We start from the raw sequence: 15,535 nt of genomic DNA on the forward strand, positions 1-15,535 counted from the left end.
CCGAGATACATATTGAATTATGTGGAGATCTTGATATATAGCAATGATAAAGGACAAACAAAAACCAAATACTGCAAGAACGTCTTTTTCACCTACACCCTTTCATTTATTAAGATATGGTAGAAATCACGTTGGCTACTGTTTCTCAGTGGTTAGAATATTGGCCCATGCACTGAAGGGTCATGGGTTCGATCCCCTGTCAAGGACACATCCTTGGGTTACAGGTTTGATCCTTGGTCTGGTCGGGGTTGATGTGTCTCTCTCACATCAATGTTTCTCTATCTCCACCGCCCCCCGCTTCCATTCTAAAAAAAAATCAATGGAAAAAATATCCTAGGGTGAGGATTAACAACAACAACAACAACAAATATTGTAGAATAATCAACTGTGGGCTAATAAGAAAACCTAAGAGTTAATAGTCCCTGAGAGCGTTAGGCCCTCTCCTTTAAAGCAAAGTACTAAATTTTGTCACTTATTTTGGCTAAAGGATTCTGTTTTCCCCTTCCTCCATCCCTCCTACCTTCTCATTCTTTGTTTTAGACTTCACTTCTGACTTCATAGGACTAACACTATGGGAACATTATTTCTGTCCTATTTAATGAAGAAGTTTATAGTTCAGACATATCGGCTCTCTGCAATGGACAGTCTGGGTTGCTTTTCCAACACCTCCTCACTCTCCTTTTGGCAAGTTTCCTGGCTTTCAGATGCATATCCTTTGCCTGAATCAAACATGTTCCCAATGCTTCCAGGAAGCAGACCAGCCCCACTTGTAAGGCTGGATCAGGCCTAAATGAATTCACAGACCCTTGTGAAGTTACTGGTTCTTAAACACAAAAGTAGCACAATACAGGTGAATGTGGCCTAAGGAGAGGAGCTTCTTTTCTCTTCTGAGTGTACTTCTAGAAATGGTCCTCACACTTAATAGCTCTGGGAAGCATAACCATCTGTAACCACATGGGGAAGCCTCCTGCAGAATGAAGCTGATGACAGAGCAAGTAAACACTAGAGATGTAAAGAATCAGGGTCTTTCACAACAAGTCTGAGTCATTGAATGAAACCAACTGAAACCTACTGAGCTCTGGTAGTGATATGTACAAGACAGTAAATTCTCTTTAGTGTTTAAATGAAATACCAAAGCAGTTTGAGTTGGGTTTTCTGTTATTTGCAACTTAGATGAATCCTGAAAGACCCACTGCACACATTACGAGGAAATGCCTTTTTAAAATTGAATTGCATTTGAAAAAGCTAATAGAGTGCTAAAAACAACATATTTGAATTTTAAATACTTTTTGCTGCTGCACTTAGTAGCTAAGTACTTACCATACTAAGAACTGCAATTTGGCTTCAGGTTGTTTTTGCAAGAAATGTGGCCAGCTGTGTAAGTCAGTTTATTCTGTAATTATGAGGGGAGGCTCCGTATGCTATCATCGCTATTCTATCGATAGAAGGCAATCAGTGTGGTGTTAATACTAGGTGAGGGAGAAAGACAATATTCAGCAAATAAAACATACGGTAAAACAAGGTATATAATAGCGCACTGATTTTATTGATGGCAGAAGAAAAAATTCTTTCACTTGTATTTTTCCCCCCTGAAATCTGCTTTTTCATTCTTGAAATAATAATATACACCATGGCTGCATCTTATTCTGAAGGGAAATTAGAAGGTCTATCAAGAGGTTTTGACCAGGATGTTTCCGTCAATGGCTCCTTTCTTCACAAAGACTCTATTTAAAAAAAAGAGAGGAAGAAAATGAAATTGGACCTACAAATTGACTTTTTCATACTCAGGATACAATTCTGCTGAAACTTACCTGTAAATGTGAAGTGCTTGTAGAAATATCAATAGATTGCAAATAGAATAAACTGTTTCATTTATAAACATAATTTATATAAATATATAAACCCCAAAGCTAGCAAATTGCTAGCAAATTGATTTCAGGAATGTCCATTAACTGAATAGTTTTTAACAGGAAATGATTTAAAAAAGAAGCAGCCTGCCAATGAACCAGTTCTACCTCCATCCTATCCCTCTGAATACCTCCGAACTAGTTTAGTCCACACAGGACATTTATTTTCGTCTGTCACCTCCCCTGCCTGCTCCCCACCTTTATCAGGTACCACTCTAGTTCAAACACTTTGGGTGGTGACAGCAGAAAGCTGAGAGAAGTGAAGAGATGAGCCGTAATTGTTCTGGTCCTATTTGAGCTTCATGCATAAAAGCATGCTTGGGCAGAATTCCCATGGCTGCATACTAACAGCTCATAAGTCTCCCAAGTAAACAGTCTCCTGCTTAGAAGATAAAGAGCTCTGTACTATCATCCTTACATGATGCCCACCCTGCTGGCATCACAGGGTTCTGTAATAGCTATTCTTAGAGTGATCACTTCCCTGGCCTTGATTTGAAAAATTTTGCTGAACCAGATTGTCAAAACAATTTTTCACTTTTAAAAATAGATCTTTTACCAGCTAAAAATGGTGTTAAAACCTTAGGAAATAAACAAAGTCATGATATTTATGTAGCAGTCTTAGCTATAGGTTTCAAAGTTTGTGGTTGATATGTGAAAATGCAAAGATGATTCTTTCATCAAACAAGTAAGAAACTAGAAATGAAGTTCAAAGTGAGTCAGCAATTATTAAACTACTTCATATGCTGAGCTTGAACCTTCATTGCACTGGAGGCCTCAAGCTGAGGTGTCTTTCAAACCTTCCCACACAGGCCAGCCATTTCCCCTTCACAGCAGGACAGAAACCCTAACCCTCTCCTCCACTAGACCACTGCATTTAGCTGCTTAGATGCTTTCCCTCCAGGTGCTGTAATCCATCCTACATCCAATAGCAATATTTATTAAGTGTAATTTTGATCATATCACTCTTATTTGGAAGTTCATGATAGCACTGAACACTTCAAACTCTTAAGATTTCTAAAGCCATAGTCTTCAGCCACTACCAATATATACTGTATATTTAGCAACAACTGTTTTGATTTATATACTCTATGTAGCCACTGAAAACTGCTTCCTGTGCACTATGCTTCTTCTCCTCTTTAATCTTTCCTCCACCTTTAGAATCTCCTCAGAGGACTCCACCCTGCCAAGAAAATGAAGCTTAAAACTGATTTCTAAACTCTACCCCTACTACTTAAGTCTAGTTCCTATAACCCCAATCACGTCAGAAAACTCAACAAATGCACATAGTTTGGGGTCAGTTTCATTGGTTACAGACCTATGCATAATTTCTCTACCTATATTTGCTCATATTTCTAACTTGTCTGCAACAACTATGAGAAGTCCAGGAACTATAAGTTTGACATTTGGGGCCTTATCCCCCTTAAAGGATTTGACCTGACTTGCCACCACTTTTTCTCAGAGGTGGGTCTATTTCCCCAATGGCTCCAAGAGACCCCCTTCTCTCACCTACCTCTGGCTCCCATGCCCTCCTGCTTTTGTTAGTCACAAAGCTCAAGTAGAATATAATCCCTCCCAACCCTTGGGGAAGAATATGTGTATGTGAGGATGCTAGTGGTAGTATAGAGACCTTTGGCCTTATACTAAAATCTTGTCTTAATCTAAAAGACCTCAGAAAGCTAAGAGGGAAGTCTCAGTTTTCCTTCACCTGAAAAGAGATTTAACTGTAAGTACACTAAACTTATTTTAAGTGTTTTACCACCTTTTTATTTAAGTGGTTTATATCTATTTACTTAATGGCCTTGTATTAAGCACAAAGAAAAGTCAATGATAAAGGAAAAAGTTGCTATGCTGGCTTGCTCTGGTAAATCAGAAGCCATGCTTCCTCTCCAGGCAGATGACTACATAAGGAGCTAAGAGCTAGGAAATAAAGGTTTCTTCACTTTGAGATGGCAGAACTAATTTTTAACCAATGGAGGAGCTTTGGGGAAGCTGAAGAAGACACAAGACTCGGCTAGTGCTGTCCAACAGAATAGAAAGTGAGACATGAGCCATTTTTAATTTTCTAGTAGCCACATTAAAAAAAAGTAAAAGTAAAATTAATTTTAGTAACATATTTTACTTAACCCAATCTTTCTAAAATGTCATTTCAATATGATCAATAAAAATTATTGAGATATTTTACTTTTTTAAACTGAGTCTTTACAATTTGGTATACATTTTTCATGGATAGCACATCTCAGTTCAGGCTAGCTGCACTTCTAATCCTAAACAGCCAGAGCTGGTTTGAAAAATGGAGTCACTTAGCAGGGGAAAGATACAATATGGATAACAGCTGTAGCAGAATAACTAGCTAAAGTGATGAATTGGGAACAATTACTTTAAAATTCTCAATGGTCTTGTTATTGAGAAGAAAATACATGAGAAAAAAGATACAGTTAAGTCCAAAATTCTCTTTAGGGTGAAATATAACAAAAACTGTAATGAGAAAACTCTGATTATTAAAAAAAATATTCAAAAGCCCTGGCATAAGCAAAAAATAGAAATATTACCAAACATGGCAAAAACACATTAATAAGGTTCATCACAATGAGATGCCTTAGATTAGTCCTATAATTTCTTGACTTTTTTGTCACATTTCTCTTCCTTCCTATTGAAGATATTCAGATAGCAACTTTCTTTCTAAAACTCTAAGGTGAAAGTTTCTAGCTTGATGGCCTAGGACCCCCAAATTACATCTCAATAAGCATTCATGTTGTCTTCACCCAATTCCTTAAGATATACTATGAAACATTTCCTCTCCTTCTCTCTCTCTCTGACTTCAGCAGCAGTGTTTTTCTTTTAAAGGAGGATTTCTCAGTCTCAGCACTGTTGACATTTTGTCACTGCTCTGGGGGTGCTGTCCTGTGCATTTACTAAAGCAGCATCCCTGGCCTCTACCCACTAGATGGCAGTGGCAACCCCTCCTCTCCCCCAGTTGTGATAACCAGACAGATCTGACAGTGGCATGTCCCCTGGGGGAGCAAGACCACCCGCTATTGGGGACTCCTGCTGTGAAGTATTTAGATCAGTGGTTTGCATGCCTGGGCCCCATCACCCCAACTTCTAAAATAAATGGTCTGGGGGTGGGGTGCAGGGTATTGTTTTTAGAAGATCCCAGGTTCAAACCAGGTTGAAAACCACTAAGCAGATGATCTAGGTAGAGACTACTGGCTCCCTTTCATCTGTATGTCTCATTTCCCTATGTCCTTTAAAATGATAAGTTTCTTGAACTCAACCTTTATTGAAATTCTATAGAGGCCCAGTGCACGAAATTCATGCACTGGTAGGGTCCCTAGCGGCTGCTGGCCGCGGCCTCCCTCCCTTCCCCTGGCTGGCTCCGCCCCCTGGTCGAACTCCCAGATGAACTCTCAGTCGAGGGGACAATTTGCATACTATGCTTTTATTATATAGGACTAGAGGCCTGGTGCACGAAATTCGTGCATGGGGGGGTGCGTGTCCCTCAGCCCAGCCTGCACCCTCTCCGATCTGGGACCCCTCGAGAGATGTCCAACTGCCCATTTAGGCCCGATCCTACCGGGCAGTCGGACATCCCTCTCACAATCCAGGACTGCTGGCTCACAACTGCTTGCCTGCTTGCCTTCCTGATTGCCCCTAAGTGCTTCTGCCTGCTAGCCTGGTCACGCCCTAACCACTCCCCTGCCAGCCTGATTGATGCCTAACTGCTCCCCTGCCAGCCTGATTGCCCCTAACTGCCCTCCCCTGCAGGCCTGGTCACCCCTAACTGCTCTCCCCTGCAGGCCTGGGTCCCCCCCAACTGCCCTTCCCTGCAGGCCCGGTTGCCCCCAACTTCCCTCCTCTGCCGGTCTGGTCACCCCTAACTGCCCTCCCCTGCAGGCTTGATCGCCCCCAACTGCCCTCCTTTGTAGGCCTGGTCCCTCCTAACTTCCCTCTCCTGCTGGCCTGATCACCCACAAATGCCCTCCCTTGCAAACCTGGTCCCTCTCAACTGCCCTCCCCTGCTGGCCATCTTGTGGTGGCCATCTTGTGTCCACATGGGGGCAGCCATTTTGTGTGTTGGAGTGATGGTCAACTTGCATATTACTCTTTAATTAGATATGATGACCTTCCACACAGCAAACTGTAGCAAGAATAGCAGGTGGTCTAAATGGATCATGAGTGAAATATATCTTTTTTCTTAAAAAGAACTGAAATTAATGAAAAAATATACTCAATTATTCCAGCCAGTACTTTGTTTTCTTTCACCTTCCTGCTTTCAAACTTACAGTCACTTCGCTGATTGTCCACCTCCATTAGAAGAGAGTAGGTATGGAGAAAAAAGAGGATTAAGGATAGGATTGGTGAAGAAAGGGTTGGTGGAAAAGTAATTTATAACTATGGTTTAATCGTACATACTTTATAATTTAAAGTTTTAAAACATCAGTTTTTTCCTAATACATTGTTATGAAATATTAATAATTGAACTTACTTATTCCACATGAATAACACCTTTTTAAATATGGAAACCACCTTACAATGTCAAACTTACCTCCTAGGAACAATATTAGTTCCGAGCCCGGGGAGGTTGGTAAAACTGCTGGGTTGGCCGAGTGGACCTCCTGGGCTGGCCATCACCTCCTCTACGGAACTCAAGAGTTTGGTCATAGGTTCCTTCTTCCTCCTATTTGCAAAGAATAGTGATGTAACATGTTCAAAATAGCTCCAAGTCTCCTAAGTTAAATACATTTTATGGACCCATTTTGACATACCCTCTTTAGCTGCCTATGATTCACATCTGTCAACTTTTATAACAGAGGGAGGCAAGGAGAAGGAAAAAGTCTCTTTTGGTCCTAGGTAACAGAAGAATACAATGTATAGTGGTAACATTAGAATCAAATTTAATTCTAGAAAGGAAACCATTTGTACAAAATATTATGATTATCTCATCAAATGACACAATATGGCGAAAACAAAGAAAACCAAGCATTATAATAGAAATTTTCTTGAATATTTGGGTTTCTAAATATTTCTAGGTGTTTAACATGGAGAGGGACTTTAGTAAGATATGGAAAGGGGTTGAAGAGCCACAGAACGTTCACCAGCTGTCTGTCCTCATCTGACAAAATCTCCATCGCTAAAAAACTTTACATCCAGAGACAGGAAAAAATAATGGATTGGAATGAGAGAAATACAATTTACATATAAAGAAAGCTCCATGCAAGACATAGCAATCACCACAGTAAGACATAAACTATTTTCTTCTCATTTTCTTTCTTGCTGGGGGGGTAGATCAGCCAGCTTAAGGAATAGCACGGGAAATTAGGATAAGCAGAAAGAATATAGTTAATCATAATATTTGAAAAGCACTTAGAAGCAACAGAAATGTAGCTGAAAGCCACACTGGTTTCTTACTGAGTGCTGCCACCCTGTTGTTTTAGTGTTTTTAAATTAATGAAGCTATGAAGTATGATCCCTTTTAGAGACAAGAAAACACTGGCACTTCCTTTTGTTTATAGAAAAAAGCGACATCTATTTCAAAAGTAGAATTTCCATTCCAACTGCATTATCAGAGCACAATAATTTGAATGATTTTGGGAAATCATGCACGATTTCTTTCTCCTCACTGTATCTCTAAATCTCTTTCCCAAACGATTGTTTCCTTTGACCCTATTAATAACAGAGGAAGTTATAGGAAAGACTGAGTTCTACGCTTTACATTTTACCCATCCAGCTACTACAGTCTTACATGACGGGAGCAGAAAGTTGCTAAGAAAACTTGATTAAATCCTAGTATTTAGAAATTATATTTAGTATTTGGCATGAACTCATTAGGCTTCCTCCACTGTATTCTTAAGAAAGAGCCACTATTTCCATTTTATATTAAGGACAATGAAGCCTAGGCAAACTTTACCGGTAGGACTTTGCCCTAACACTTCTAAGGCAAACCTCAGCTTTTATTCAAAGATTGCTACTAAATCTAAGTCTCAGTATGCATGTAAAAGAGATAAACCAATAGCCAAAAATTAATGATCATCCTAAAATAAGGAAATAGAGAAATCTGACAAAATACAGGGTGTCCGCCCATAAATGCATACACACTTTAATAGCTGATAGCTCAATTTTGAAGATGAAATGTATTTTAATAAACACTGCCTTTATAATTACTCAAAGTATGTGTATATATTTTTGGGGACACCCTATATTTGGCATAACTCAATAACTATATTTTAGAGACAAACTCCAGATTAGCTCTCCTTTCTCTATGCCCCTTTCATTAACAATCAATCTCAAAATGGTTAGAAGCATCCATATTATGTCTATAATTTAGTAAAGCAATTAAAATGCAGGAAGAAAAATTAAAAGTGTTCAGGAAAGAAGAGAATTAGTTTTTATTATTCTGGTCGCTGTTCTGAATGATGATTATCAAATATGGCTAAATTTGAAAAGGAGCTATTTAATTTTATGAAATATGATAACATTTGAAGCTTTGCATATTAACTGAGAACAAAAATATATTTGCTAATGTAAGAGATGAAGTAATTATTTCAGGAATTAGAATGGAATGTTATTTTTTCTCTACACCCAGCTGCAGAAATGCCCAAAGAACATACAAATCTACGTTTTATCAATAAAATACACTGTTAAAGATAGGACACTACATTTGCTGAGCTGGATTATATAAGAAAGATGACACTGCTATTTCAAAAGCTGTCTCTACTGTGTTTAAAAGATTTACAGACTAAACTAGCCAGAGCCAATTAAATGATTTTATAGAGATGACGGACCATAAGATTTCCTTCACACTAGTTGATGGTTTCACTATCTTTCTATACAAAATGGAAGCAAAAATGATACTGACAGCTTGGTTTTCAATTATTGTCAAAGGCACAATCTTGCTTTTTAAACTTTTAAATATTCCTCCAGCAGAGTAGTTAATAGCAAGCCTGGTTACCCACAAAAACCACCTCCTGTAGTCTCAAGCTAATAAGTTTTAGTATTGAATGAGTGCCTCTTTCCATTTATATGACACAGCTCAATTTAATACATCAGTTTATCTGGAGTCATCTTTGAATGAAATTTAAACCTTGTTCTTCTAGTTTATCTTCTTCCATTAGGTTTCACTACTCTGTAACAGATTTAAAACTCAAAGGAATTTAAATTTCCTAGTTCATGAACATATTTTAAATTTTAACACTATGTTTGAGTTGACACAGTCCTGGGATGCCATCTAGTCTGTCCCCTAGATTTGAGAGATGAGGAATCTCTAAACCCAGAGAGGTGAGTGATTTTCCCAAGTCACAGAGCTCATCAGAGGAAAAGTCCAGACCACAGCCACTTTGTTTCTGACTCAGGCAGGGTTCTTTAAAAACTTGTGATAAATTTCATAAAATGGAAGTGACTAATGTCATCTTCATCCTAAGCTTTTGAGATTTAGAACCATTTTATTGAACTCAAAGTTTTGCTCTCCTGAGCCACACTGTCAGGTAAAAACTGGTTTTAAAATATTAAATAACTGAAGTTCAAAATGTGCCCTCTCTTTTTGCCAATATTTACTGGTTTATTGTTCCTTTTAGTGAAAAGATACGGAATGCAATAACCATACAAAATGCAAGCATGAATGAAGTGGTATTTTGGGTTAAATGTGGTAGGTACTCTTCTTTCAAATGAAATTTTGTATACAGAATTCTAATATAAAATAGATGGGCTCAGGTTAAAGTGTGTGTTTTTACATATATATGTGAGCAGTATCACTGCCTGTTTTAGCTAAAGGTTAAAAGTCTGAGTGAAATATCATTTTAGAATAAAATATAATGAAGAATTATAGCCTCCCTTTCCTTCAAAACAGCTCTAAGAATATCTCTATATTATGTATCATGCCCAGTAATATTTTATTTAAATCAAATATTTATGGCAGAAAAGAAATAAAAAACAACATGAATTCAAGAAAAAAAAAATCTGATTCAAAATCTAATTACTAAACAACTGCTCCAAAATGCCTGGCTGAGGTAACAATGTTTGCATTCCCATCTCATGCAGAATTCCAAGAGAACTGGATATTTCACTGTGGTTGTAATCATCTCTTTTTAGAAAAGAATAGGTTTTCTAAAATTATATAAGAATGGAAATTGTTGATGATTCTGTAAGATATTAGGAAATCATCTGAATTCCTAGCTCAAGGGTTTTATTCTATGATCTGCCAACTAAAGCACAACCTGAATAAGACAGCTAAACTTCAACATGAAAGAAAATTGGATGTTTAAATGACAGTAAAAGCAAATGCAGAACTATTCACCAGTGTCCTTCCTCTAACATCATTGAGGTTTACCCTTTAATACAAACAAACAAGCTATTTTTGGCAGCTTAGGTGCTCAAGAAAATTCAACTAAATACCAAAAGGCTGCCTCCATATTTTAACTAAGAGAATACAGTATAAAAAAAGAGACTAGCAAACATGTCACACTTATCAAATTTCAAACGATAAAAATATACTCATCCATTCAAAAACACATCCAAGTTTATTTACAACTTGGAACAGAAAAAAAAAATGATTATTTCATTGTGTCCCTGGTATTTTGATTTTACCTCATTGAATCCTTGCAACAAAACTGATTTACTTAATCTCACCATTCTATATATGAAGCAACTAAGGCTCAGAGTAACACCCCCAAAGTTCTGTGAGTGGCCAAGCCCCAGTGAGACCCCTGGGTTGTCAGCTCTGAAGTTCTTTCCATTGCATCGTATGTAGTGTATTAACATTTCTTGCTTCAGATAGTTTTAATTTTTTCTAATACCTAGCTTAAGATCAATTTTAAATAAATGGATGGTTCCTGCCCTGAGGCTAGTATAAACTTCATTTAATGGTCATCCTCTTCGTTGAAATACCACAGTGAAGTCCAAAGGATGAATATATGACTTATAAAATCTGTAACTCTTACTGCCAATTTTAACTAAAGGTTAAATAGATTTCAAAAGCTTGTTTAGAAGTCAAATTAGGGAGAATATTCCTGCTTGTAAAGATCCCACTCTACTCAAAGATTTCCTTGAGAGATATTTGATCATGGCATTGGCATTTAATTCCTCAGTCATGCCCTAACTGATTTGGTTCAGTGGATAGAGTGTCGGCCTGTGGACTGAAGAATTCTGGGTTCGATTCTGTTCAAAAGCACATGCCTGGGTTGCGGGCTCAATCCCCAGTAGGGGGCATGCAGGAGGCAGCCAATCAATGATTCTCTCTTATCACTGATGTTTCTATCTCTCCCTCTCCCTTTCTCTCTGAAATCAATAAAAATATATTTAAAAAAATAATAAATCTTCAGTCTCTAAGTCAGATCTTAGATCCACCACTTCCTCAACTTACTCAACTTCTGTCTGCTTTTTCATAGGTTTACAAGGAAAATTATATAAAACTAGAGGCTCAGTGCATAGATTCATGTACCAGTGGGGTCCCTCGGCCTGGCCTGCAGGGACAGGGCTGAAACTGGCTCTCCAACATCCCCCGAGGGGTCCCGGATTGTGAGAGGGCAGTTCTTGGGTGACGCACCTGGGAATCAGGCTCCTTCCTCTCTGGTTCCGGGTGTGTTACCCAAGAACTGCAGTTGCCAAGTCACTGCAGCTCAGCAGCTCCTGTGTTGAGCATCTGCCCCCTGGTGGTCAGTATGTGTCATAGCTACCAGTAGGAGCATCTGCCCCCTGGTGGTCATTGCGCATCATAGCTACCGGTTGGACAGTCAGACAGTCGCTTAGGCTTTTTTATATATATAGATAATATTTATAAAGAGTTTAGCAAATAAGTCATCTATGTTGCCCATTATTCTGAATTAAGTAACTCTTTAAAAATAAAATATACATGCCCACCTCAATTAAACTATCTAGACTTACAGATTTTGCTAAAAATCAGAAAGTGTGTTATGAGAATATTCCTCAAACCACTTTCGGCAGATAAGGAAAGTGGAAAAGTCATTGAAGAAATTGAAAGAGCCAATGCAAGAAGAAAGATTCTTGTTACCTGCTTTCTTTTTATTTTTTCAGAAATTAAAAAAAAAAACCTCTCTCTACACAAACACTAATCATTTCATATTATAAATAATTCTATTGTTACCATTGATTTTGTTTCTTTTGGGAGGTAGTCTTCTTCTTTTTGATTAAAAAGTAAAAGGGCAAACAGAACAGAAAGAGGGAGAAAATTAGCAAAGAAGTATTACTGAAAACAATCGATCAAAATGTATAGATCCTATTTGCATAAAACCTCATTTTAAGAGAAAAGTAAAAATATATTAACATGATTAACCTGTTTGAAAAATCCTGCCTTTAAGCCATCCTTAAAATTTTAGTAAATGCAGTGAAGAGAAACCAGTTAAAAACACTATATGAAAAGTGAAGGTGTAGCAATGATGATCAATAATGAAAAATGCCTATCTATGCCTGTTGATGTTTTCAGGTCAATGTCTATACCTTATCTTTGCAAAAGAAAGTGCTTTCTCCAGTATGCTAATTGGGAAAATATGTTTTAGAATATTTTATGGTTAAGACATATGAGCAGTAATCACAAGTGGTTAATCATTTTACTTTCATAAGTTATATCATTCTTACATCTTAAATTGGTAGGCTAATATAAGATGGTTAAACTAATTCTTTCTCTGAAAGTAATAATTACTATATATAATGCCAGTAATGATATAGCAATTTTTATTCTAAAGCATTCAGCCCAATATATTTTATATAACTGACCACCTGAGGCAAATAGTTATGGTATGTTATAGTGACCTGAAATACAGATGTAAGAAAAAAATTAGAAATCTCCATGTCAAATTGATAAAACACAGGACAGATCTTTGCCACTAAAAAGTACTGAGGGTTGGAGTGGGGAGGGGAGACATGACTTGACATGCTTTATGTAACTATAAGAAAAAAATCACAATACCTAATAATACAGTAATCAAATCATTTGCTGATGTTTTCACCCCCTTAGTGAAAGTTAAGAAACATAGGACAGGAAAAGAATAAAAAATTTAGACAGAATAAAAAAGCAGATAGTGGCCCAAAGTAACTAACATCTTCACATTTAAATCTCATTCATACCCAACAACCCATACTGACAACGTTTGCATAATGAACTAAAATTATTTCTCTGTAGTTAAACATAAAGATAGAACAGATGTTTAAGAACCCTTGTCAATTATCAGGCTAGTTAATACAGCCATAGTTTTAGAAATGTGAGGTACTCCAGGAGTCAATGATCTGATCTTCTCTGTGGTGCGAAATTCATCCACCACATCGCACACAGCTGGTGGATGGTTCTGGCTCCTTGCCTTCAACTTACTGACGAAGGGAGCACAAGCTTCCTCAAGTGGCCAACTCCACTGCTCTGTAACCTTTACTACAAAGTGCAAATCTGCATCCTGGAACTTCTACCCACATTTCCTAGTTGAGCCTGTTACGTTTGCCATATAAAATATTTTAAATTATTTAAAAACAAGTATTATACACCTTTTTTTAGTCTTCAATTTTTTAGACTTAGACTCAGTTCCTGGAATCATTTGTCAAACACCATTATTTCCAGAATCCCTCATCATCTTGATCATCTTTTACTTTATATATGTTAATGATCACTATTCTATATAACCTAGTATTCAGAATATTTCAAGTATGGTCTGCTTAGAACATAGTACTATTATTTCCCATGAGAAACAAACTTTGCATCAATCTGTCAGTGCAATCTCACCTTGCTTTAATGTTTCTAGCTGCTGCTCAGTCACTGCATGCTCATATTGTGCTTGTCATTAAGCAAAACCCCTACATCCTACTCCCAGGTCTAGTATTTCATTCTACTCCCAGGTCTAGTATACTTTTATTGATTTCAGAGAGGAAGGGAGAGGGAGAAAGAGATAAAAAAATCAATGATGAGAGAGAATCATTGATCTGCTGTCTTCTGCACACCCCCTCCCTACTGGGGATTGAGCTCGCAACTAGAGCATGTGCCCTGACAGGAAATCTAACCATGACCTATTGGTTCATAGGTTTATGTTCAACCACTGAGCCACACTGGCTGGGCTTTCATCCTTTATTTAAAGAGAATTATTTTCTCAATATAAAGTTTTAAATTTAACCACAATTAAAGCCCATACGTTATTAAAATTTACCATTTTGGCACTGTATAATAATTAGCCATAGTATTCTGACATGAAGTCAGTTTCTGACAAGTTATTTTGATGATCTGTTAACATTTATTTATTTATTTATTTACTAGAGGCCCGGTGCATAAATTTGTGCACCCAGGGGTCCCCCGGCATGGCCTGTGGGGTCAGGCCAAAACTGACAGTCCAACATCCTGCTAGGGATGTAGCAGTGCGTGAAGCAGCAGGCAGCTGGGGAGGAGCCCGAGCCTAGGCTGGGCGCCACGCCAATCCCGCTCATCCTGGCCCTGCTGTGCCTGCCGCCACTGCCCCCGTTCGGTAGGCTTGCTGCCACTTCACTGAGAAGCAGCCACGGGCTTGTGCCCAGTCAGTCCCGATGCCGGTCCCGAACCCTTTCCGGGTCTGAATGGGGGAAGGGCGTGCAGGGGGTGTGTCCACAGGAGAGGCTCACGCTGCTGCAGCTGTCAGCTAAGTGGTCAGCTAAGCGGTGCTCCCACTATGGGAGCACACTGATCACCAGGAAGCAGCTCCTACATTGAGCGTCTGCCCCTGGTGGCCAGTGCATGTCATAGCGACTGGTCGAACAGTCGGCCAGTCACTTAGGCCTTTATATATATATTTTTTAAATATATTTTTATATTTGCATAGTGGAAATTAGAGGACTACCATTTAAAAGGATAACATCTAGATGGATGGCTAAAATGTAGTTTAATCTTGAAAGCAGATCCCAGTGAAATTTAGAAGATGAAAAAAGTCTCAGTATAAAATTAAGCTCTTTTAGCAATAGAAGGTTAAAGAAGAGGTTGGTTTTTCTTCCCTATGTAAAATACTTTCTTTCTAGCCCCTTGAAAAATATTAGCTGATACCTCTATTCAATATACATCTTCACTTCGCAATATAAAATTCTCTAAATTCTTGAGAACTAAGATTGAATGAACTAATGGTTGGAAGACATTTTATCAAAACAGGATATCACATATTGAACACAAGCTTACTCCTAGGTTGAAAATTTTTTATACATTCTTTTATTAACCTGCCACAAAATCCTCAAGTAGGTTGGTATCATGTATCTCTATTTATAGGTAAAGTGTCAGATCACACACTATAGTATTAGCGACTCTGCCACTTGCCTATCAATTCTGCAGTCCATTGGCTTGATGATTTTAGGCAAGTTATTTAATGGCTCTGAATCTGTATTTGTAGTTTTCCTTGTGTATAAAATGGGAATACTAAAAATTATTTTAGTTAATGCAGGTCAAGGGTTATACATGGTGCCTGGTACTATGCGTGTTCCAATTATAACCAGTTTTGAACAGAAGAAACTCCAATCTTCACATTCTCAACCATTTATTCCACCTTAACTTAATAAGTCAGTACAGCCCTGGCCATTGTTGCTCAAGAGTTAGAGTATCAGCCCACGGACCAAAGGGTCGCATTTTAATCCTGGTCAAGGGCATATACCTGGGTTGCAGGTTTGATCCCTGGCACCGGTCAGGC

General features: G+C 38.1%; 1 protein-coding gene across 2 annotated transcripts in view; it reads right to left on the reverse strand.

Annotated features, from left to right (window-relative positions):
- Positions 1-1,509: 1,509 nt before the first annotated feature.
- The window catches only part of TDRD3 (tudor domain containing 3), a 197,014-nt gene continuing 182,988 nt past the window's right edge, over positions 1,510-15,535 (reverse strand). For both annotated transcript variants that reach the window (XM_080660565.1, XM_080660564.1), the window contains 2 exons: positions 6,454-6,585; positions 1,510-1,724 (listed from right to left, as the gene is read on the reverse strand). In XM_080660565.1, the coding sequence (XP_080516691.1) occupies positions 6,469-6,585 (117 nt within the window). In that variant the 3' untranslated portion in view covers positions 1,510-1,724; positions 6,454-6,468. The remainder of the gene's footprint in view (positions 1,725-6,453; positions 6,586-15,535) is intronic.

Source organism: Plecotus auritus (assembly GCF_963455305.1).
Source record: "Plecotus auritus genome assembly, chromosome: 3".
Taxonomy (NCBI): Eukaryota; Metazoa; Chordata; class Mammalia; order Chiroptera; family Vespertilionidae; genus Plecotus; species Plecotus auritus.